General features: G+C 58.6%; 1 protein-coding gene across 5 annotated transcripts in view; it reads left to right on the forward strand.

Moving 5' to 3' along the window:
- LOC133341460 (neuronal PAS domain-containing protein 3-like) overlaps positions 1 to 21,361 on the forward strand; it is a 67,408-nt gene extending 46,047 nt beyond the window's left edge. For all 5 annotated transcript variants that reach the window (XM_061550114.1, XM_061550111.1, XM_061550112.1 and 2 more), the window contains 7 exons: positions 6,210 to 6,387; positions 10,354 to 10,472; positions 10,996 to 11,192; positions 12,120 to 12,226; positions 13,192 to 13,342; positions 14,794 to 14,891; positions 15,327 to 21,361. In XM_061550114.1, the coding sequence (XP_061406098.1) occupies positions 6,210 to 6,387; positions 10,354 to 10,472; positions 10,996 to 11,192; positions 12,120 to 12,226; positions 13,192 to 13,342; positions 14,794 to 14,891; positions 15,327 to 16,750 (2,274 nt within the window). In that variant the 3' untranslated portion in view covers positions 16,751 to 21,361. The remainder of the gene's footprint in view (positions 1 to 6,209; positions 6,388 to 10,353; positions 10,473 to 10,995; positions 11,193 to 12,119; positions 12,227 to 13,191; positions 13,343 to 14,793; positions 14,892 to 15,326) is intronic.
- The last annotated feature ends 342 nt before the right edge of the window (positions 21,362 to 21,703 follow it).

A 21,703-nucleotide genomic window follows, 5' to 3' on the forward strand; every position in this document is an offset into this window, starting at 1 on the left:
ACATTACGGTACCACCCACTTCGCGAGCGCCGGCCGCTTAGCGCCGCCGCCACCGCCGCCGCTACCGCCACTGCCGCCGCCACCGCGGCGCGCGTTCCGACGGGGTCCGTGAAGGGGACGTGGCTCTCGCGGGACGCGTGGATCTGTGGCGTTCGGACATTCAAAACAAAGACCGGCACGGCGACATCGCCGGGGTGCTCGTGCGCCTGTGGCTACAGGCGCAGCCCCGCAATCGCTTTGCTCGCGCCACCGCTGGCCCTTCCACTAGACTAAGCAGTAAACACATTTTTATTCTTAAACTATTTTTTTCTCTTTTACCAGGAAAGGCCCACTGAGCTGTGTAGCTCTTTTTCAGAAGCGACCTGGCCACCACAAATGATAGCGCAACGAAGTGGCTTATCACGTGGACATTTACAGCAGCCAAAACTCTATGCGCACGTTCATTCTAAATGTGGAGAGAAAAACCGGAGGATCCGGAGAAAAATCCAGCGACCACCACGGGGAGAGAGAGACACGCAAACTCCAAATATACAGCAGGCGTCAGGGTCGGGATCGAAAGCACAACCTTCTACATAGCAGGCGAGGAAGCTCACACTCGTCACTAAGAGGGTGTCCGGCCGTCTCGTCCACACCTTTCGCCTGCGATCGGGGGCTCGCTACGGCCGGCTTCATCGGCGTCGGCGACCCAGAGCATATCACGGCGCCCCGGCAAGCTCCCCACCGTATTTTTTCATCTGAAGTGAGAACGAATTTCTTTAGGAGTGCTTTTTGTCTTTCGTGTGTCCTTCCCCCACACCTCCGATTAGCGCATCTGGCTCTGTACGGCGCGAAAGAAGTTCAACATACATACGTACATACCACATCTAGTCTACCTCTCATTGCTCTAACCGTGGCTCCTGTTCATCTCTACTCCCAAGCTCCTGTTGCACACACATACATAGCCCGTGCAGCACACACACACACAGCCCGTGCCGCACACACACACACACACATAACCCGTGCCGCACACACACACACAGCCCGTGCTGCACACACACACAACAACAACAACAACCGCCATTCGCCACTAAGTGGCGGTGACGTCACCACGATGCTTGTGCCAGGCCAAGTGCACCTTGAGGCCACGTGAAGTGTCGAAAGCCCGCTGGCAGGAGGTCACGGGGCAGACCCAGCAGGTGCCACGGGTCGACTGACCGAGATGACCGAGATGACTGGCTGATGCACCACCTGTGCCCCCTACTGTGCCAACTTGCTGTGCTTTAGCCACCCGGCGCTCCGCTCGTTGTTGTGAGCGTCGCTCCTCCGCCCTCCGTTGTTGTTGGAGGGCGACTGCCTCCAACTGCCCAGTAGCGTCCTTCACGAGCCTCCTCCACTGAGGCCGATCTTGACACCGCTGGTACCAGTCATCGGCAAGTCCACTCAGCTCCACGTCCTCCTGTACCACATCACTCCATCTCTTCTCCAGCCCGTGCCGCGCCCGTTTAGCCCCCTCGATCCGGCCGAACAAAAGCTGTTTAGACATGCGGTGGCTGGGCATGCGGGCTACATGACCCAGCCAACGCAGCCTTGCCTGCCGGAGGAGCTCACTGATGGGACTTTGCCCAGATCTTTCAAGGATTTGTGAGCTCCTCACACAATCCAGCCTAGTTAAACCCAGGATGGATCGTAGGCAGGCCAGCCTAAATGTTTCCAACCGGCGAAGATGCTCCACCAGGGGGGTCCACGTCTCGCAAGCGTAGAGAAGGGAGGGAATGACCGTGGCCGAGAAGACCTGAAGCTTCGTGCGGAGCGACAGACCAGGTAGCTTCCACACAGCGTTACGCAACCGATGAAAAGATATTGCCGCTCGACTGATTCGGAGTGAGACCTCTGCTGATAGACTGGAGCCGGTCATAAGCACACTGCCCAGGTATGGGAAACTCTCCACTCCCATCACCAATTGGGAGTTGTGGGGGTGGAGTGTCCGATGGTACAAAATACCCAGGCAGGTGCTTAGTTTTGGTGGGGCTGATGGTAAGGCCCCACCTCTTAGTGGCACGCTCCAGTCTCAGCAGCAGCGTCTCCAACTCCTCCTCTGAGTGAGCAGCTATTACCAAATCATCGGCATACATAACGTGGTTGACCAATAGGGAGCCATCCCTTGATCGCACCCGGGCGTCGATCAGCCTCCCATTATATCTGTACCAAATGGAAATTCCCCCGGTACAGCTATTGAAGGCTTCACGAACTACGCGGTCAAAATAGATGTTAAATAATGTGGGAGCCAGAGGACATCCCTGTCGCACCCCAAGGTGTACAGGGAAAGGCTCCGACTCCCGGCCACGTAGTTTTACCCGGGCCCGCTCACCATCATGAAGGTCCTTAATGATCGTGAGCAGAGGGTCAGGGACTCCGAAAGCACGAAGAACAACCCAGAGCCCAGGCCTACTGATGGTATCATAGGCCTTGACCAGGTCAATAAAGCAGAGATGTAGGTCTTTTTGGAATTCCCTACACCTCTGCTGTAGCAGACGGACAGAAAATATGGCATCTGTGCAGGACCGCCCTTTCCTGAAACCGCATTGGGGCTCCGCAAGCCTCTCCTCAGCGTGCCTAGCAAGGCGATGTTGAATAATCCTTGCCAGGACCTTACCCGGCACACTGAGGAGTGAGATGCCCCTGTAGTTGTTACAGTCTGTGCGGTCCCCCTTCTTAAAGAGGGGGACCACCAGGGCATCCTTCCAGTCCTGCGGAACCCGTCCAGTGGTCCAGACTGTTGTTATGATGTCATATAGGGCAGTCTGTGCACAAACGCCACCCTCCCTCAGCATTTCGCTTGGGAGATCATCTCTGCCCGGTGCCTTCCCTGGTCTCAGACTCCGGATCGCCCTCAGTACTTCCTCAACAGCTGGAACCTCAGCCAGCCACTCACAGGGGGTGACCTCTTCCAATATTTGAGGCACCGCAGCCTCAGCAGGGTTATCCCCACTTTGTGCCATGATGTTTTCCTGGCTGAGAGAATTTCCCTCCCCCAGGACCTCACAGAAATGCTCAGCAAATCTGCAAACCTGTTCCTGTGGGTCGGAGATTGGATCACCGTTTTTTCCTCTAATGATGGTAATAGGTGTGGCGCTGCAGGTTACTTTTTTGATGGAGTTAAATAGTGATTTGTGATCACGGGCCACTGAGGCAGACTCCATCTCCTCAGCAACCCGCGACCACCACCCATCCTTACAACGCCTTACGGCTCTCCGAACTTCCGAGCGAAGGCTGCGGTAAACCTCCTCATTCTCTGACGTGGGATGCTGTAGGCGATGAGAGTGGGCCTGTCGCTTTTTCTCAATTAACCTGAACACCTCCTCTGTCAGCCAGGGTTTCTGGGGAGGTCTGGACCGCGTACCCAAAGCAGCCATTGCAGCTGCATGAGTCACAGTCCTAAACCTCGCCCATTTACCCTCGACATCAGGTGGAGTGGGGGACGATGCCAACCCCAGCTGCAAGCGATGATGAAATTCTCGCTTGCAACTTTCATCAGCTAACTGAGACCAGGCCACTTTTGGTTGGAATGGGATCCTGGGTGTACACCCACCACCGGAGTGGAAGAAAGGCAGGCGCATCTTACAGATGACTAGTCGATGGTCAGAGGACAGATCAGCTCCACGGTAGGTCCTGGTGTCAAGGACATGGGTTCGCATCCGCTGGTCCGTCACTATGTAGTCCAGCAGATGTTCTTGCTTGGACCCGGCATGTATCCATGATGTTGTGTGGATGCGCCGATGCCGGAAGAGCGTGCTGGTAATTACAAGCCCATGGGCTGCACAAAAATCTAGCAGCCTCCTACCGTTATTATTGAGCTGATCTGGCCCATGCCTTCCAATCACTCCAGACCAGGTGTCAGCATCATGACCAACTCGGGCATTGAAGTCACCCAACAAGATGACTCTGTCCCGAGTGGCCACTTTAGCCAGCACCTGTGACAGGAGGTCATAGAAAGAGTCTGACTCATCGGCTTTGCCTGCATCCCTCCACGGATGTTCGTCTTCGGTGGGGGCATAAGTAACCACGACCACCACTCCTCGCCTCTGGTTGATGGGAAGGCGAGCCCAAAGTATCCTGGGGCTTACAGCTTCCCACACCTCACCGCCACGCTCCCACGCCCCCTTCATTCTTTTGTTCAGAAGAAGAGCCACACCCTGTTGTTTGGCAGTCTCCTGCCCCGAGTAGAGGACTGTCCACCCCTCATGGTGGCAGGAGCCAGAACCGGTCCACCGGACCTCCTGAATGCCACAGAGAACAAGCTTATTTGTTACAGGTTTATGTTTAATTCGTGGTTTAGTGGTAATGAATTGAAGGTGGAGGGGTTACCAGCCCCTCACACCCGTCCAGAGCCCCCGTTTAGCCACTGTGGTGGTCACAGACGCCATGAGGGGAGAGGCCAATGGGCATTGGCCCTCCCCCCACAGCAATGCCCACGACACCGCGAGGAGGTAGGAGGTTGTTTTGCCGGACAACACACACACACACACAGCCCGGGTCCCACACACACACATAGCCCATGCGGCACACACACACACAGCCCGTGCTGCACACACACGCAGCCCGTGTCCCACACACACACACAGCCCGTGTCCCACACACACACATAGCCCGTGCTGCACACACACGCAGCCCGTGTCCCACACACACACACAGCCCGTGTCCCACACACACACATAGCCCGTGCTGCACACACACACACAGCCCGTGCTGCACACACACACACAGCCCGTTCCACACACACACACATAGCCCGTGCCGCACACACACACACACAGCCCGTGTCCCACACACACACATAGCCCGTGCTGCACACACACACAGCCCGTGCTGCACACACACACACAGCCCGTGCCGCACACACACACACACAGCCCGTTCCACACACACACACATAGCCCGTGCCGCACACACACACACACAGCCCGTGCTGCACACACACGCAGCCCGTGTCCCACACACACACACAGCCCGTGTCCCACACACACACATAGCCCGTGCTGCACACACACACACAGCCCGTGCTGCACACACACAGCCCGTTCCACACACACACACATAGCCCGTGCCGCACACACACACACACACAGCCCGTGTCCCACACACACACACAGCCCGTGCTGCACACACACACAGCCCGTGCTGCACACACACACACAGCCCGTGCCGCACACACACACACATAGCCCGTGCCGCACACACACACACACAGCCCGTGTCCCACACACACACATAGCCCGTGCTGCACACACACACAGCCCGTGCTGCACACACACACACAGCCCGTGCCGCACACACACACACACACAGCCCGTGCTGTACACACACTCGCTTTGTCACGCACGCTGCGAGATGAGAGTCAGCGGTGGGATTGGCGGGGGAGAGTTCACGGAGGGGGAGGTGAGAGGGGGGCCGGAGGCGGGTGGGGTTGAGGGGGAGGTGAGAGTGCACTGGGGATGCGAGTGACTTTTCATTCCACTTACGCTACTTGATGAGTGTCTGTACGTGTGTGTGTACGTGTGTGTGTGTACGTGTGTGTGTGTGTGAGAGTGGTGGGGAGCGGTAGTGTAGCGGTTAGCGCGCTGCACCACGAACCTGGCGACCCGGGTTCGATTCCCGCTCACGGCCAACACCAATGTCGATTATCTGAACTGGTCCTTGGCCTTCTCTAGGTCGACTCGGCCTCAAATGAGTACCTGGTGTGATGTGTAAACATCGCCGCTAGGGAGACAAAGGCGGCCGGGAGTGGTGTTGGCCACCCACCCCCTCGTGTGCCGTGCCGGCCATCATAGGTGCTTGCTTACAGCACTTGCCCCAATAGTCTGTTAAGACTACACGGGGGATTTTTGTCTTTTTTGTGTGTGTGGGGAGCGGTAGTGTAGCGGCTAGCGCGCTGCACTAAGCACCTGTTGACCCGAGTTCGATTCCCGCTCGCGGCCAACATCAGTGACGATTATCTGAACCGGTCCTGGGCCTCCTCCCCTAGGTCGACTCAGCCTCAAATGAGTACCTGTTGCGGTGTGTAGAAACACCGCCACTGGAGAGACAAAGGTGGGCGGGCGCGACGCTGGCCACCCACCCCCACGTGTGCCGTGCCGGCCTTCATAGATTCTCGCGAACAGCACTTGCCCCATACAGCTTATGAGAGGCTACCTGGGGGATATGTGCGTGCGTGCGTGTGTGCGTGCGTGCAGGTGGAGATGACGGGTAGCAGCGTGTTCGAGTACGTGCACCCGGGCGACCACGCCGAGCTCGCCGAGCACCTGGGCATGAGGCTGCCCCCCTGTCGGGGTGCCCAGCCCCCCACGGGGGGCCACGCCGCCGGCGACGGCTCCTCCCCCACCTCGTCCGGGCCCGAGACCCCCGACACCGGTACGCCGCCTCGCCGGGGAGTCGTGACTGGTCACCTGGGGGGCGGTGGCGGCTCCCTGCCCCCTGCCCCCAGAGTGGCGTCTGTTCGGAGGCGGGTTCTCTAGGTGGGTGGGTGGGTGGTTTGGTGGGTGGTTTGGTGGTTGGGTGCGTGGTTCGTTGGGTGGGTGGTTGGGTGGGTGGGCGGTTGGTTGGGTAATTGGTTAGGTGGGTAGGTCGGTGGTTGGTTGAGTGGGTGGTTGGGTGGGTGGTTGGGTGGGCGGGTGGTTGGGTGGTTGGGTGGTTGGGTGAGCAGGCGGTTGGTTGCGTGGTTGGGTAATTGGTTAGGGGTGGGTGGTTCGGTGGGTGATTGGTTGGTTAGGTGGCTGGTTGGGTGTGTGGGTGGGTGGCTGGTTGGGTAGGTGGGTGGGTGGCTGGTTGGGTCGGTGGGTGGGGTGCTAGAGGTCAAGTTTGAGAGGTCACTGCTAGCGTTAACGTTGATGCAGCAACGGTCGCCCATTGCTTCCTTTTCACAACTCCTGCAGTGTTCACACGGAAACAACAACAACAGCAACGCCATTCATCTATCCATCGGAGCCCCGCCGAGTCCCAAGACTCCCGTTCAGGAGGGTGCTGCTGCATCGGGATGTTTGGTCAAGTCCGTCCATGAAAGTTTGGCTTCCGCACGGGAGAGCCTCTAACCGGAATCCCCGCGGGGAATAATCACCGAGAGCCCCACGGTCAGTGTGAGCTGAAGTGTACGGGCGCCCACGCACGTCTCACTCGCCACTGATGTTAGCCGTGACCAGCCTTCATAGGGCGAGGCGCTAACCGCTGCGCCACCAATCCTGTTTCCCTCTCTCTCCCTCTCCGAGCCGCGTCCTTTCCCGAAGCCGTGGGCGATCGCACCCTTGATTCTGTTCAGCTCTGCCCGCAATGCACTGCTTGGGAACGACGCGTCGGGGATTCTCCCCCCCCCCCCACCCAGCGGCGTCCAGTCGTCCGAATTCCCCGTGGGGACTTCATTCGATGTCCTCCCGTGGCACGGAGGACGTCCCCGGGTCAGCCACGGCGTTCGCATTCCCTCTCTCGTCCTGCCGCCGCCTCCCCCCGCCGATTAGCTCGGAGCAGAGTAACACCGTGCCGCGCGCGCTTGTCCCGAGCCGGAGCGGAGCCATCGACCCGACGGCCGTTCCGCTGCGGACCGAGCGCCGGGTACCGACGGTGCATGTCCAGGACAGTGCGTGCACTGTACACGTGCGTGCACTGTACCTGCTGAAAATTCCCCGCGGCGCTGCTGCTCGTCGCGAACAATCCCGCCCGCTCGCTCGCCCGCTCACTCGCCCGCCCGCCCGCTCGCTCGCTCGAGGAAACATTCCAGAGCGCGGCGGAGGCGGCGGTGAGAAACGCACGCGCGCAACGTCGGGGCCATTCAATCATAGGGGCGGGCCTAGCTGTCGTAACCGGTGTCTTTTTTTGCTCCCGCCATAGGAATGTGGAATTTTTCATCCGCTGGGCTCGCGCCGCCCATGGCGACGGCCGCCGTCGTCCGCCGGCGCTCGTTGGAGAGTGTGGGGGCGCGTGGCGGGGGGTGAGGGGGGGTTGGGGTTGTCTCGTGATTGCGAAAAGGGTTCACAGGGTTCACCCGAGACATCGCCGAAAGGTCACGGGGTTATGTGGCTAGCCCTGGGCCCTGCAACACTTGCGAGGGTTTGCGTGTTTTTCATCCGGGTGGAAGACAATCGTGAATCCACTTGGGCGATTCGACTTCTCTGCTATTTACTTGAGGAGTCATCCCCAATGTCAATCCAGCACTGGATGAAGGCCTCCCTCCACCGTGTTGGTCAAGGGGAGGGTTCGTTTGGCCATTCTTCACCCATGCCACCGATGTTGGCCGTGGCCAGGGATGGGCACCACGGTGGCGAGGAGATGTTAACGCCCTCGCCTGGTATGGAGGAGGTGGTGGGCTCGATCACGATGCTGACGCCTTCTACATATTTGGAGTTTGCGTTGTCTCTCTCCCTGTGGTCGCGTGTATTTTTCTCTGGGTGATGGTGCGAGTCAGTGGTGCTTCATAGCGCGGTGCGTTGAATCAACCGTGGCTGGCGCCCTCCCCCCACCTACCGTGGACCCCGGACGGACTGGGTCCACCTCTGCCAGGGCTTCACTCTCATCCCTCCCTGCGTCTTCACTCCTTGAACAAATGGGTCGATCGTAAATGCCGCAAATCTCCAAATTCTTCCGACAATCAATCGGTGGCGCCGATAAAATCCACAATCCCCGGAATTTGCAGTGCGGTGTTGTTCGGCACGATGTCCCACGTTTCACTCCACCTGTTGGGGGGGAGGCCTCCTTCAGGAACTGGATTCCGAAGACGCGTCTTCAATCTGCGGTGCCGATGACCGTCGGCATTCGGAAGCAACGTCGTCGGAGAAGCTCCCGAGCACGTGACGTGGGGGCGAAACGTCGGACAACACGCGGCCGCACGACCCGCACGCGCACGGTGGTGGGTGGTGGTGGGGGGGGGGGGGACCGGGGGAGGAGCTTTCGTCTCCCCTGCTCCGCGCGCAAGCGGCCCCCCTCCGGAGACTAAACAGCGCTCCCTTGTTATGGCTGCGGCGCGCGCGCTTGTGCCTTGATACCCGCGGCTCGCACCCCCCACCTCCCCCCAACCCCCCACGTGGTGTACGGTTGCCGCGACGTGGCGACGAGACGACGGCGGTGGTAAAGGCGCAGCCCGCGCAACTGTTTGCCCGCGCTCCTGCCGGCGGAAGGGCCTCTGCTCTAAGGGGGGAGTGCCAGAGAGCCACCTCTAGAGAGCGGGTATTTTTTCTCGGCCTACTCGTCCACGCTGGCCAGACGCCTTTGAAGGTGTTGCGAGTACCCACACTTTACCCCACCGCCACTCGTGAGCTGCCGATTGGCTACGTGTGGCGAAACCGTTCATACCGACGCTGGGTGGACGTGCGGTGGTGGGGGATTTAAGAATCTTGCGCCGTCGTTTCTGTTGTCCCATCAATGGTCGACTATCATCGTGACCGCCCTTGTTAAAGTCCCCCGTGTTAAAGTCCCCCGTGTTATAACTTGCGTCTCGTTTCATGATGAAATGCGATGCGAAACGACGAAAGCAAAAATCGGAGTTGTAAACAGGCAGCCATTACCCATCATGAAACACGTGCTGGCTCCCTTGCTCCATCACAACCTACGGCCCAGGCTGACAGCCGCATTGCGTTAACCACACTACAGAGCATACGTTGGCAATAGCTAGAAGACCCACAGCAGGCGTGAGTTTAACAAACTGGAGTTTAGCAAACTGGAGTTTAGCAAATAGAGTTGAACTCTCCCGCGACCCCGCTGGACGTAGCGAGATGCAACGACGAAACGACGGAGTGGGAAACACGGCCGCAGAGTCACGGAAAACCAGCATCGTGATAATCGTCGCATCGCGAAACTCGATATCGCGGACTCATGGCGTCGGGGGCCGCAGAGGGCGCCCGTCTGTGGGGAGGGCCGCCGTCGCCGCCAGCGCTCGTGAAACGCCCCGTTCATCACGGAGCCCGCCGCGTCGTCTCTGGCGGGCGCACACTACCGCGTGTTCACGTTTTTTCGTTCGCGAGCCTCCTGCGAAAACATGTCTGAAGCGCTCCTTTTGCGCGCTTTTCAAAAAAGAGCGACGCGAATTATTAAAGAGTCGTCCGTGTGGGTTAAAGGCGTCGAGGGGACGGTGGGTCGAGACCTACGATGGAGCGTCAGCCAAAAGGAGGGATGCACAAACCGAAGATGGAGCGATGATGAAATTTGCTCGCGCGCACGGCGTAGCTGGTTTATTGTCTCGCGGGACAAGCGAGGGATGGCCACGGCTTGGGGAGGGGGGCCTTCGTTCAGCGGTGGGTAGAGCGTGGCTCACGACGACGACGTTGGCGACGACGACGGCGGCGACGATGATGATGATGATGATGAGGTTGTTGTTGTTGTCGCCGTGTGCCGCAGTGGAGCCCGTGGCCCCAACGATGATCACCGCCGAGCAGCCCCTCGAGCGCTCCTTCTTCCTGCGCATGAAGTCGACGCTCACCAAGCGCGGGCTGCACGTCAAGGCCTCGGGCTTCAAGGTGCCCTACCCCCACCTCCCACCCCCCCACCCCGTCCACAAACCCCCCCCCCCCAATCCCTTCGCTGACCTCTCAATCCTGAACGGGTGCGAGCCGGTGCAGGTCGGGGCTTGAGTTGTCTCGCATATTTCACCTGGAAACGTCGTTATTTTAAATTGCAAACATTTTCCTCGCGGCGTTCAGTTGGTGCTCGCCGTGTTTAAAATTAAATAATTATGGGCACTCGAATAACAACACCGCAACAAGTGTCCTGGATAGCATGAGGACCATTGGTGAGACTTAAAGTTAGACTTTTTTTGTATTTTAATTATTTTAATGGTACCGGACGTTGTCTGTCTCTGAACTGTGATTCTTAGATATGTTATTGGTAGTTTTAATGTTAGTCTCGTCACACTCACTCTGTGCTGCTCTTCAGTTTCCCTGGGTTTTGGGACACCACCCCGACGCTCACCATCCGCACGCGACCCCACTTAGCGCCCCGACCCCCACCGTGACCCCAGCCGTGACCTCCCCCCCCCCCCAGGTGATCCACGTGACGGGGCGGCTGCGGGTGCGGCTGCCCCTGTCGCACGCGCTGCCACCGTCGCCCACGCCGCTGCTGGGCCTCGTGGCGCTGGCGCATGCCCTGCCGCCCCCCACGCTGAGCGAGGTGCGCGTCGACTGCCACATGTTCGTCACGCGCCTCGACCTCGACCTCAAGATCGTCTACTGTGAGAACAGGTGAGCACACGTGCGTGTGTATGTGCGTGTGTGTCTTTGTGTGTGTGTGCATGTGTGTCTTTGTGTGCGTGTGTGTCTTTGTGTGTGTGTGCGTGTGTGTCTTTGTGTGCGTGTGTGCGTGTGTGTCTTTGTGTGTGTGTGCGTGTGTGTCTTTGTGTGTGTGTGCGTGTGTGTCTTTGCGTGTGTGTGCGTGTGTCTTTGTGTGTGTGTGCGTGTCTTTGTGTGTGTGTGCGTGTGTGTCTTTGTGTGTGTGTGCGTGTGTGTCTTTGTGTGTGTGTGCGCTCCGAACCTGGCGACTCGCTCACGGCCAACACCAGTGTCGATTATCAGAGCTGGTCCTGGGCTCAAATGAGTACCTGGTGCGATGTGTAAAGATAGCCACTAGGGAGACAAAGGCGACTGGGCGTGGTGTTGGCCACCTACCCCCTCGTGTGCCGTGCCGGCCTTCATAGACACTCACTAACAACGCTTGCCCCAACAGCCTGTTAAGACTATATGGGGGATCTTTGTTTTGTGTGTGTGCGCGCGTGTGCCTGCATGTGTGTATGCACGCGTATGTGTGTGCGTGTACACATAGCCTGGCACAAGCGCCGTGGTGACGTCACCGCCACTTAGTAGCGAATGGCAGTTGTTGTGGTTGTGTGTGCGTGTGTTGTGTAGTAGTTAACACTCTGTGCTATGAACCCAGCAACCCGGGTTCGATTCCCGCTCAGGGCCAACACCAGTGACGATGATTTGAACCGGTGCTGGGCCTCCTCCCCGAGGTCGCCTCAATTGAGTACCTGGTGCGGTGTGTGAACATCGCCACTGGGGAAGCAAAGGCGTCGGGCATGGTGCCGGCCACCCACCCCAACAGTCTGTGAAGGTCTACACGGGTGATCTTTGTGTGTGTGTGTGTGCGCGCGTGCTCCGACCTTGCTGCCGCAGGGTCAGCGAGTTCATGGACATGTCTCCTGGCGAGCTGCTGGGGCGCAGCTGCTACCACTTCGTCCACGCCGAGGACGTGGAGGCGATCCGGCACTGCCACGTCGACCGTACGTCGTGCCGCGACGATCCCTCGCCACGCGAGAAGCCGCCCCCCCCCCCCCCCCCACATGGCCTCTCGCTCGAAACGGTGGCCAGGACGATGCGATGTATAAATATCGTTGTTGTTATTTCCTTACTATTTATTTATCTGTATCCAGTGCAGAGACACAATTAACCAGGGTGCACACCCTCCAAGTGACCGATGCAGTCTAGAGGAACAGGAGGAAGCAGTTTGTGACGTCCCTGATCTGTGTGACACCGCTGTGATATGTGACGACGCCTCGGGGTGTGATGGCACGGTGTGAAGATGTATCGGCATGTGATGGCGCAGTGTGATGTCTTAGTGTGTGATGGCTCGGTATGACGTCTCGGGGTGTGATGATGTCTCAGTGTGTCATGGCGCGGTGTGACGATGTCTCGGTGTGTGATGACGCTGCGGTCTGTGATGACACCGTGGTGTGTGAGGATGCCATGGTGTGTGATGCCGCCCCCGCCGTGGTGTGATGACACCTCAGTGTGTGACGACGCTTTGGTGTGTGACGTCGCTACTCTGTGTGACGATGCCTCAGTGTGTTATACCCCGGTGTGTGTGACGCCTCTGTGTGTGATCATGTGGAGGTTGGAACGTCACCGCTGCGTGTGTGATGCCTCCACGTTGGGTGTGACGCCTCGGTGTGTGGGCTAACGCCTGGGTGCGTGCCACCGCCACGGTGTATGACGTTGCTGATCTGTGTGACACTGCAGTGGTATGATGCTTCCGTGTGGCACGATGTGACGATGCGGTGAGACGACGCTGCGTGTGCGGAAGCAGTGTAACGCCACCAGGGTATGTGTGACACCTCAGTGTGACAATGCCACGGTATGTGACTATCCCATGGTGTGTGACAACGTTGTGGCACTGCCATGGTGTGCGTGACGTCACCGCGGCGCTTGCGGTGACATCGCGATCCTCGCTGTGACACTCCGGCCGCAGTTATCAACAAGGGCCAGTGCGTGACGCAGTACTACCGCTGGATGCAGCGGCGCGGCGGCTACGTGTGGATCCAGTCGCTGGCCACCGTCTCCATCAACGTCAAGAACGCCGGCGGCGACAAGAACATCGTCTGGGTCAACTACCTGCTCAGGTGCGGCCCCCACGCGGCGGCAGGGGGAGGCGTGGTGCATCGGTGAATCGGTGAATCGCGGCGTGGTGAACGGCACCCGAGCGGTGGAGTTCGCTCAGTCAGCACGTTGAGCCGAGTGTGTCACGTCGGTGAGCGCTCGTGTGTTGCTTCGGTAAGCCGTTGGCGGGATGAGCGTTGCAAGTTTTTAGTTTTGATTTTTTTTTTTCAGGACAATTCCGTGCGTTTAATGAGGTTTTGGTGTTTTTCATTTAATTGTTTGCATTGTCGTCTGGCTGACGCGATGCTTCCAGGTCAGTCCAAACAAAACATCTCTTCGTGTTTTGGGAATTTTCACATCCATCAAATTGGTCATACATGCCTAGTAAGCACGTGTGTGCTTTCCTTGTCAGTCCGTGGCTCTTTGTGTGGTGTTAGTGAGCACCTGTGTGGTGTGCCGGTTAGCACGTGATCCCGTGCATCGTGTTACACTGCACCCCACGCTTTCAGATGTGCTTCTGCGGCCGTCTGGAATGCTCTTCCTTCCCATAATAGAAGCCACTATTAAATCCAGGTTGAAATAATTCGTGGGAGGATCGGGTGTAGCGGTCGCGGACTCTCAAGGATTCAGTTTTCTACTCATGTAAAGAGCCCCGGCACCATATTCGACCATTATTGAGTCTTGACATAGCCAATACGGTGGCGTGTAGCGTAGTAACGACAAGGCTCGATTATCGCAACTCACTGCCCTTTGGGACGTCTGCTAAAAACTTTAGCCAGCTGCAGCGTGTACAACATTCTTTGGCACACGTCGTGACGCGCACTGCAAGATCTGACCGTGTCCGTCCGGTGCTCGCTGAGCTGCATTGGCTTCCGGTTGCTGAACGAATACATTGTTATGAGATCGCACTAATTGTACGCACAGTGCTTGGCACAAATGAACCACAGTACCTTGCTGATCTCGTCACGCAAACTCCAGTGAACCTCGCAGCGGCAACTGTTGGCTAACCTTAGAACAAAGATGGTCTTTGCATCGCGCACCTTCAGATGCGCTTCTACAGCCATCTGGAACGTTCTTCCTTCTGACGTAAGGAAGCCACTGGAGCTATGCACTTTCAAATGTAGGTTGAAAACCTCCGATTAGCATACATAGTGAGCACCTGTGTGCTATCAGCACGTGACCCCGTCACCCCATGACCCCGTGACCCTGTGTGTGGTGTTTCTAAGCACCTGTGTGGTGTTCTGGTCACCACGTGACCCTGTGTGTGGTGTGAGTTAGTGAGCACCTGTGATGTGCCGGTCAGCACGTGACCCCGTCACCCCATGACCCCGTGACCCTGTGTGTGGTGTTTCTAAGCACCTGTGTGGTGTTCTGGTCACCACGTGACCCTGTGTGTGGTGTGAGTTAGTGAGCACCTGTGATGTGCCGGTCAGCGCGTGACCCCGTCACCCCGTGACCTCGCGTGTCCTTGCAGTAACCACGAGCGCGGCGACTGCCCCATGGACCTGCAGCAGCTGCCGCGGCGAGGCGAGGCCGATGGGGTCACGGGGTCGTCGCCCCGCGCCGCTCCAGGTCAGCTATCGGCCTCCCCGAGCCCTCTCCCCCCCGTGCCGAGATTCACGATTGCGCACGTCCTGTGGATTGTCTCCGTTCGCCGAGTGAGCTCTGCTGTTGTTGTTGGGCATGACTTTTGCTTTGCACGTAACTCTATCTATCCTGAGCCCCCGACATTGCAGACTTCGTTATTAGTATGATTATTATCAAGGTCTTCCTGCAATTATTGCTATCGGTCGCCTTAACGACGAAGCTATTGGAATATATATACTTTTTGTGTTCCGATTAGCACGGTTCGCCATGTACAGTGCGATTCGCCTCCCCATAATAAAAAAAAAAATTCTTTTTTTCGGATTCCATCAGCCGCATGGCCTTGCTTCAACAAATTCTGAACTGGTTTCGACATTCACTGTCTCATTAGCAGATCTTTTTTGTGCTGTACCACCGATCCAGGGGTCGTTATTGCTGGTGAGAGGCTCCAGGACGAGGCTGAGATGCGCGCGAACCTCCACGCCGACAAGAACCACGCGAGCCCTGGCGGCGGCGGCACCAGGAGGAGGAGCCACGTGGCGGCGGTGCCGGCGCAGGGCAAGGACGGGCGGCCGACGTGCGCCCCGGCACGGCACAACGGCCGCGATCGCGTCACCGGGGAGGCCGCCGGCGGGGGGCGGCCCGTGGCGCCCGCGAGCGGCCGTGCCGCCCGCGGCTCCCTCCCCGGCGACTCGAGCGAGGAGGAGGCGGGGGACTCGGAGCCAGAGTCGGCGCCCGCGGCCTTGGCCGCTCCGCCGCCCGTCCCCGCGCCGCTCCCCAGCGTCAAGGTCGAGGCCGGCTGCGACACGCGGGGCCCGGCGCGCGTCCCGAGCCGGAGGCCCGTCGAGGCCGACGACGACGACGGCGACGACGACGGCGAAAGGGACTCGGACGGCGACGCGAGGTCGACGGCGTCGTCTGGCCGGTGCCGGCCTGGCCGCCGGCGCGACCGCGGGGCGCGGCGGGCGGCCCCGGGGAGGACTCGCCCCCCCGAGGATGCGCCGGCGTGCAAGGCCATCAAGACGGAGAGCTCGGAGCCACTCAACTTCGACAACGACAGCAGCATCTGGCACTTCCCTCCCAACCGCGAGATCTCGCGCAACGAGTCGCCCTTCAGCATGACGGCGCGTGGCGCGGGGGCCGGCGACAAGGCGGACTCGCCCTTCCCCGTCTCCCCCGGCGCCGGCTCCACCCGCAGCCTCACGCCCGTGCAGTCAGAGCCGGCGCTGTCTTCGCCGCGGGACGCGAACGGCGGCGGTGGCGGCGGAGGCACCGCCGGAGCGGCGAAGCCCGGCACGCGCGCCGTCCCGGGCCTCGCCTCGTTCGTCTACAGCGCCGGCGAGGTGGAGATGCTGCAGCGGCTGCAGCAGCATGGCAACTTGGTGCTGCCGCTGGCTCACGGCGTGGCCGGACCCTCGGCGGCGCACCACCACCACCCCCACCACCACCCGCACCACCCCCACCACCACCCGCACCACCCCCACCACCACCCGCACCACCCGCCGCGCATCTACACCACGGGCACCATCCGCTACGCGCCGGCCGACCCGAGCTTCACGGCTCAGGGCGGACTCCTCCCAGCGAATCTGGCGGCGGGTTTCGGCCTGGACCCCAAGACTTCGATGGAGATGCTCTACCACCACGTGCAGAGGCTGGGCGCGTCGCCCGCCTCCTTCTCGGCGCCGGGCGCCGCCGCGGGGCTGGCGCAGCTGCCTGGCGGCGCCGGCGTCTTCTCGACGCCCGAGGGCTTCTTTTCGACTCTGCCGTTCCACGTCTACGGGAACGGCGTCCACGCCGCGCCGCTGCCGCCGCTGCCGCAGCCGGCGGCCGAGAGGAAGGAGAACTGAGAGCGGCCGGGCGCGTCGACTAAACTACGATCGTTCGCGTTATAATGTGACGCGTTAAGCGGCACGGCGAGCGACGCCGCGGGGGGGAGGGGGGGCAGGGGGGTGACGAGCCGCAGCGGGAAGGGGGGCAGTGCGCGTCGGGGGAACGTAACTTCGCTCAACTTCATACCTCAAGTAAGCCGACCGCTGCTGCATCGAGCGGTGGCGGTGACCGGGGGAGGAAGGGCGGCTCTACGGGAGGGCGCTCGACAAATCCACGCCAGGAATCTCTCTCCGCTTTTTTTGTATCGTCACTGCCTGAGCGTTCCACGTTCTCTTTCTGAATGTGTCGAGCTTGCACTGTAACGCCACAGTGCACGGAATGTACCTCCTCGCCGGCTCGCCCGTGCGGGCGGGTGCGGCGGCGTCACCCGGCCCGCGAGGCGTCCATCATTTCGTTTGTTGCTCAAGTCCAAGCGTCATATTGCAACGTTTCAGGAAACTGTTTTGTTTTTACGTTTCCAGCAACTGGAATCCCCTCGGGGAAGGCTTCGTAAACCCAACGCTCGCCAGGCCAGCTCCACGCCGAGAGAGCAGTCGGTGGGGGGAATCTCTCTGCATAATTTGAAGCCGAGTTTCACCTCACCAGGTCAGGTCGCGCTTGAACTGACCTCGTGAGGTCAACTACGAGCTGCCCCTGTGAGGGTTACGTGCGGAGGTCACGTTTGGAGGTCACGTCTGACGCTACAGCCCAGCGAGCTCGAGTTTGGGCATCGAGTCGGGAGGTCGAGTCGAGGTCGGGAGGTCGTGCTGCTTTTGGCCGTGCGACCTGCGGGGGAGGTCTGCATTTCCCCCTCATGGGGCGGCAAGGCAGCGGATGCCATCGACGCGCCTGGCCTCCTGCGCTCCATCGTCCGTAGCCGTTTCTCGTTGCCCAAAACCCTCGCCGGTGCCGCGTAGAGGGAACTCGCGTTTAAAATGTGGAATCTAAAGTTGCCTCCCGGCTCGTGTGAACGCGGGGACGCTGCTCTCCGGCTGCTGGCGCTTGGCCCGAGGTGAGAGTCTTTCCTTGAGTAAATTTGGCAGAAAATATTCCACCTTTTGGATGCGCCCCCTTCGACGTCGGGTTATCGCAGCGGCTTATTGGTTACGAGTGCACGCGTGAAGTGTGCTCGTATGTTGCTGTGTGTGCGCATTTGCGCGTTCGGGTACGTGGCTGCTTATTTGTGTGTCAGTGCGTCTGTGTGTGTGTGTCAGTGCGTCTGTGTGTGTGTGTGGTGACATCACCGCCACTTAGTGGCGAATGGCGGTTGTTGTTGTTGTGTTGTTGTGTGTGGGGAGCGGTGGTGTAGCGGTTAACGCGCTGCGCTCGGAACCCGGCGACCAAAGTTCGATTCCCGCTCAAGGCTGCCAACACCAGTGAAGGTTATTTAAACTCGCTATAGGCCTCCCCTAGGTCGATTAAGCCTCAAATGAGTACCTAGTACAGTGGTGTAAGCATCGCTACTAAGGGAGACAAAGGCGGCCGCTGTTAGCGAGTAGCACTTATTAAGGCCGACGCGGGTGGGTGGCCAGTACCACGCCCGGCTGAGTCACGATATTTACACACTGCACCAGGTTCTCATTTGAGACTGAGTCAACCTAGGGGAAGCCCAGGACCGGTTCAGAAAATCATCACTGGTGTTGACCACGAGCGGGAATCGAACTCGGGTCGCCGGGTGCATAACGCAGCGCGCTCACCGCTAAGCGACCGCTCCCCACTCGTTGGCAACCACCCCCGCAGCCTCCGAGCCATAGCCACCACCTCCTGCACGTGCGGCCACGTCGCCCAGCGCCACGCTGCCCACTCACGTTGGTGCCGTGCACTTCCCCCCGGGCCCCGTGGCCTCCCCTAGCACTTTAAGCGGCTCATGCGCCACGCTCCGGGCCGCGAGAATCGCTGCACTGGTGGGGGGGGAGGGCAGTAACCCCCCCCTCCTCCTCCTCGCCCCCCCCCCCCCCCCGGGGTGCCTCGTGGTGGTCATCCCGCGTGCCGCCGGCCAACGATCAGCGGCACCGCCGGTAAACTTCCGCATCGAGCTACCGATGCCGTGCGCCGTCTGCAGTGAGCGCGGACGTTAAAGAACCCGGTGATGTATCTTCGTGCGAGTCGGTGTCTGTCACCTGGCAAGATTGCCCTCGGATAAATTATTGATAAAGTGAGTTAGTTCGGCAGCCACAGGCCTCCCTTGCTAAAGATGTAATCTCGGTCGGCTCGGCGAACTGGATTTAAACGAGCGCAATGATTTGCGTCCGCGCCGAATCGAGAATCCGTCCTGCGTGTCCCCGGAGTGGCGTGCGTGTGCCCAGCTCCGCGGAGGCTGCACCTTTGCGGGAATGCTCTAAGCAGGCTCAATCTAATTGAGTTTAAATAATATATAAATATACACCCAGCATTTATGCGTTTCACTCACGGCGCAACCCATCTTCTCAGTGTGACTGAGACTAATCAACCGTAGCAGCCGCTGTTTTGAATAAGATGTAAAAAATATTGTTAGCATTAAAATTAACATGTATATATTTTTTTTTACTTACAATTATTCGCTAAGGTGTTTTGTAATTATTTCGCCATCATCATTTTAGCCAAGCTAATCCGGAGCGTGACCGCCACGCCCGTGGGAATCTGACAGCGTGAGAGCGGGGGAGGGAGCTTCCTGAGGTCACCCCACCGCCACCCCCAGGGTGCCACCCCCAGGGTGCCACCCCCAGGGTGCCACCCCCAGGGTGCCACCCCCAGGGTGCCACCCCCAGGGTGCCACCCCCAGGGTGCCACCCCCACGGTGCCACCCCCACGGTGCCACCCCCACGGTGCCACCCCCACGGTGCCACCCCCACGGTGCCACCCCTACGGTGCCACCCCCACGGTGCCACCCCCACGGTGCCACGTGTCGCGCCAAGGAAACCGCCCCACCGCTCGATCGCTCCGCGCCATCCCTGCTCGGCGTCCCCTCTCCGTGGCCGTGTCGTTTAACGAGCAAAGCTTTGTGTCGACGACGCTGACCACGTGGGCTCCTCATTTGTTCGCCTTTGTGACGAGCCATCGACGTCACGGATCGGGCGCCTGGCGCGTGGCACCGTGACGATGGGAAGACGTCATCCAACCAACACGTGGGCACCGCCAGCCCTGCCCACCACCGCAAAGCACTTATGGGAGGGTGTGGTGGGTGTCACTGTGATGTTCTCGCGATCATTGGAACTAAGACAAAGCCACGTGGCGTTGGGTACGACGGTGTTGTTAAGATTTACAAAAGCTGTTCCGTGTTCTTGTTTCCACATCGAATCCTGGAATTGAGTTTTTTTTATATTTTTATAAGCGGTTTGTTTATGTTCGTTTTTTGTGCGTTCATGAGACGTGGGCAGGTGCTGTTTATATCGTGTGACGTTCACCCATGCCAGCCGTCACCTTCAATACCTCATAGCCAGGATTATCTGCCGCGCATCGTTTTGTCCATTCAAGTGAAAATAATGATGATGATGACGACGACGATGAAAATAAGGATGGCAAGCAGGTTTATTTTAAGTGCACAATGAGAGGAATTCATGATGCTCATTTTTGTTTGTTTTCTTACGTAAAAAGTCTGTAAACACTTTCATCTTTACATTCTTGTTGTGAATAAAGCGATGGGATGTAAAGTCGCGTGGTGAAGAGCGGCAGCTGTCCACCCGGGTTTGTGTGTCTGTGTCTCTGTCTTGGTATGTCAGCGTGTGTGTGTGTGTGTCTATAGTGTGTGTGTTTGTGTGGGAAGCGGTAGTGTAGTGGTTAACGCGCTGCGCTACAAACCCGACAACCCGAGTTCGATTCCCGGTCGTGGCCAACACCAGTGATGATTATCTGTACCAGTCCTGGGCCTCCCCTTGGTCGACTCGGCCTCAAATGAGTACCTGGTGCGGTGTGTAAACATTAGCAACTAAGGCCTTCGGCCAGGAAAGTCACGAAAAAAAATTCACACGAACAACGCAAGCACCCGATGCTCCGTTTAGAAGTTTTAAAATGAAACATCTTTGAATTGTATTATGTTTTGAATTAGATAATTGTATTTCTTCATTAAAAGCTGATATCATTTTACATCTGGAAGGTTTAATGGAACAGGACGTTTCGTGTGAATTTTCTCTCGTCGTTAAGTAGATGGACTTGCTGGGGGCTCGGTTCGATGCGGACTTTCACCCATTTGGGAATGCAGGATAGAGATAAGGCGACAGAGCTGCTGGTCGTGCGAGAAGACCGCCATCTGCAGATCGATTCCAACGTAATCGAACGTCTGTCCCTGCGCCTCCGTCGTTCATGCAGGGGACGCGTAGGTTTGCAGCACCCCCTGCATGAAAACGACGGAAAGTGCAGCGTTCATCACAGATAAAGTTGTGCGCTTATATAAGAGTATGGGGAGATAAAGGCGGTCGGGCGTGGTGTTGGCCACCCAACCCCCTCGTGTGCCATGCCGGCCTGCATAAATGCTTGCTCGCAGAAACTTGCCCCAACAGTCTGTTAAGGCTACACGGGGGATCTTTGTCTTTGTATGTGTTGGTGTGTGAGGTGCGTGTCGTTTCGCTGATCATCTATTGGTTTGCTATACTGGATGATCCAAAGTCAGCTAGTAGGGGGGAGGGGGGGGGGCAATGATTGCTGTATAATCTCTATTGAGATATTTGTCCATTAAATCGTAAATACATACGCTGTGTGGATATCCATAAAACATATTTAGTAACGTGTGCGATATCTTATACATGGGGCTATGCGGATGGTTCCTCAAGGCCCGGGGCGGGAAGGCTTCCTTGCTGAATGCCACGAGAGAAAACGGTCCCAGCCTCAATTCGTGACGAAAATAGTCCCGGGACCCGATGTTGAGTACTGGGGAAAGTTGCCCCCCCCCCAACCCCCCCATCCCTCTCTGGACGGCCGTGCAGTCACCCCCCCGCCCCCCTCTACAGGGGCAGCCA

This window comes from Lethenteron reissneri, chromosome 11 (assembly GCF_015708825.2).
Source record: "Lethenteron reissneri isolate LAM-NWPU_2019-01 chromosome 11, ASM1570882v1, whole genome shotgun sequence".
Lineage (NCBI taxonomy): Eukaryota > Metazoa > Chordata > Hyperoartia > Petromyzontiformes > Petromyzontidae > Lethenteron > Lethenteron reissneri.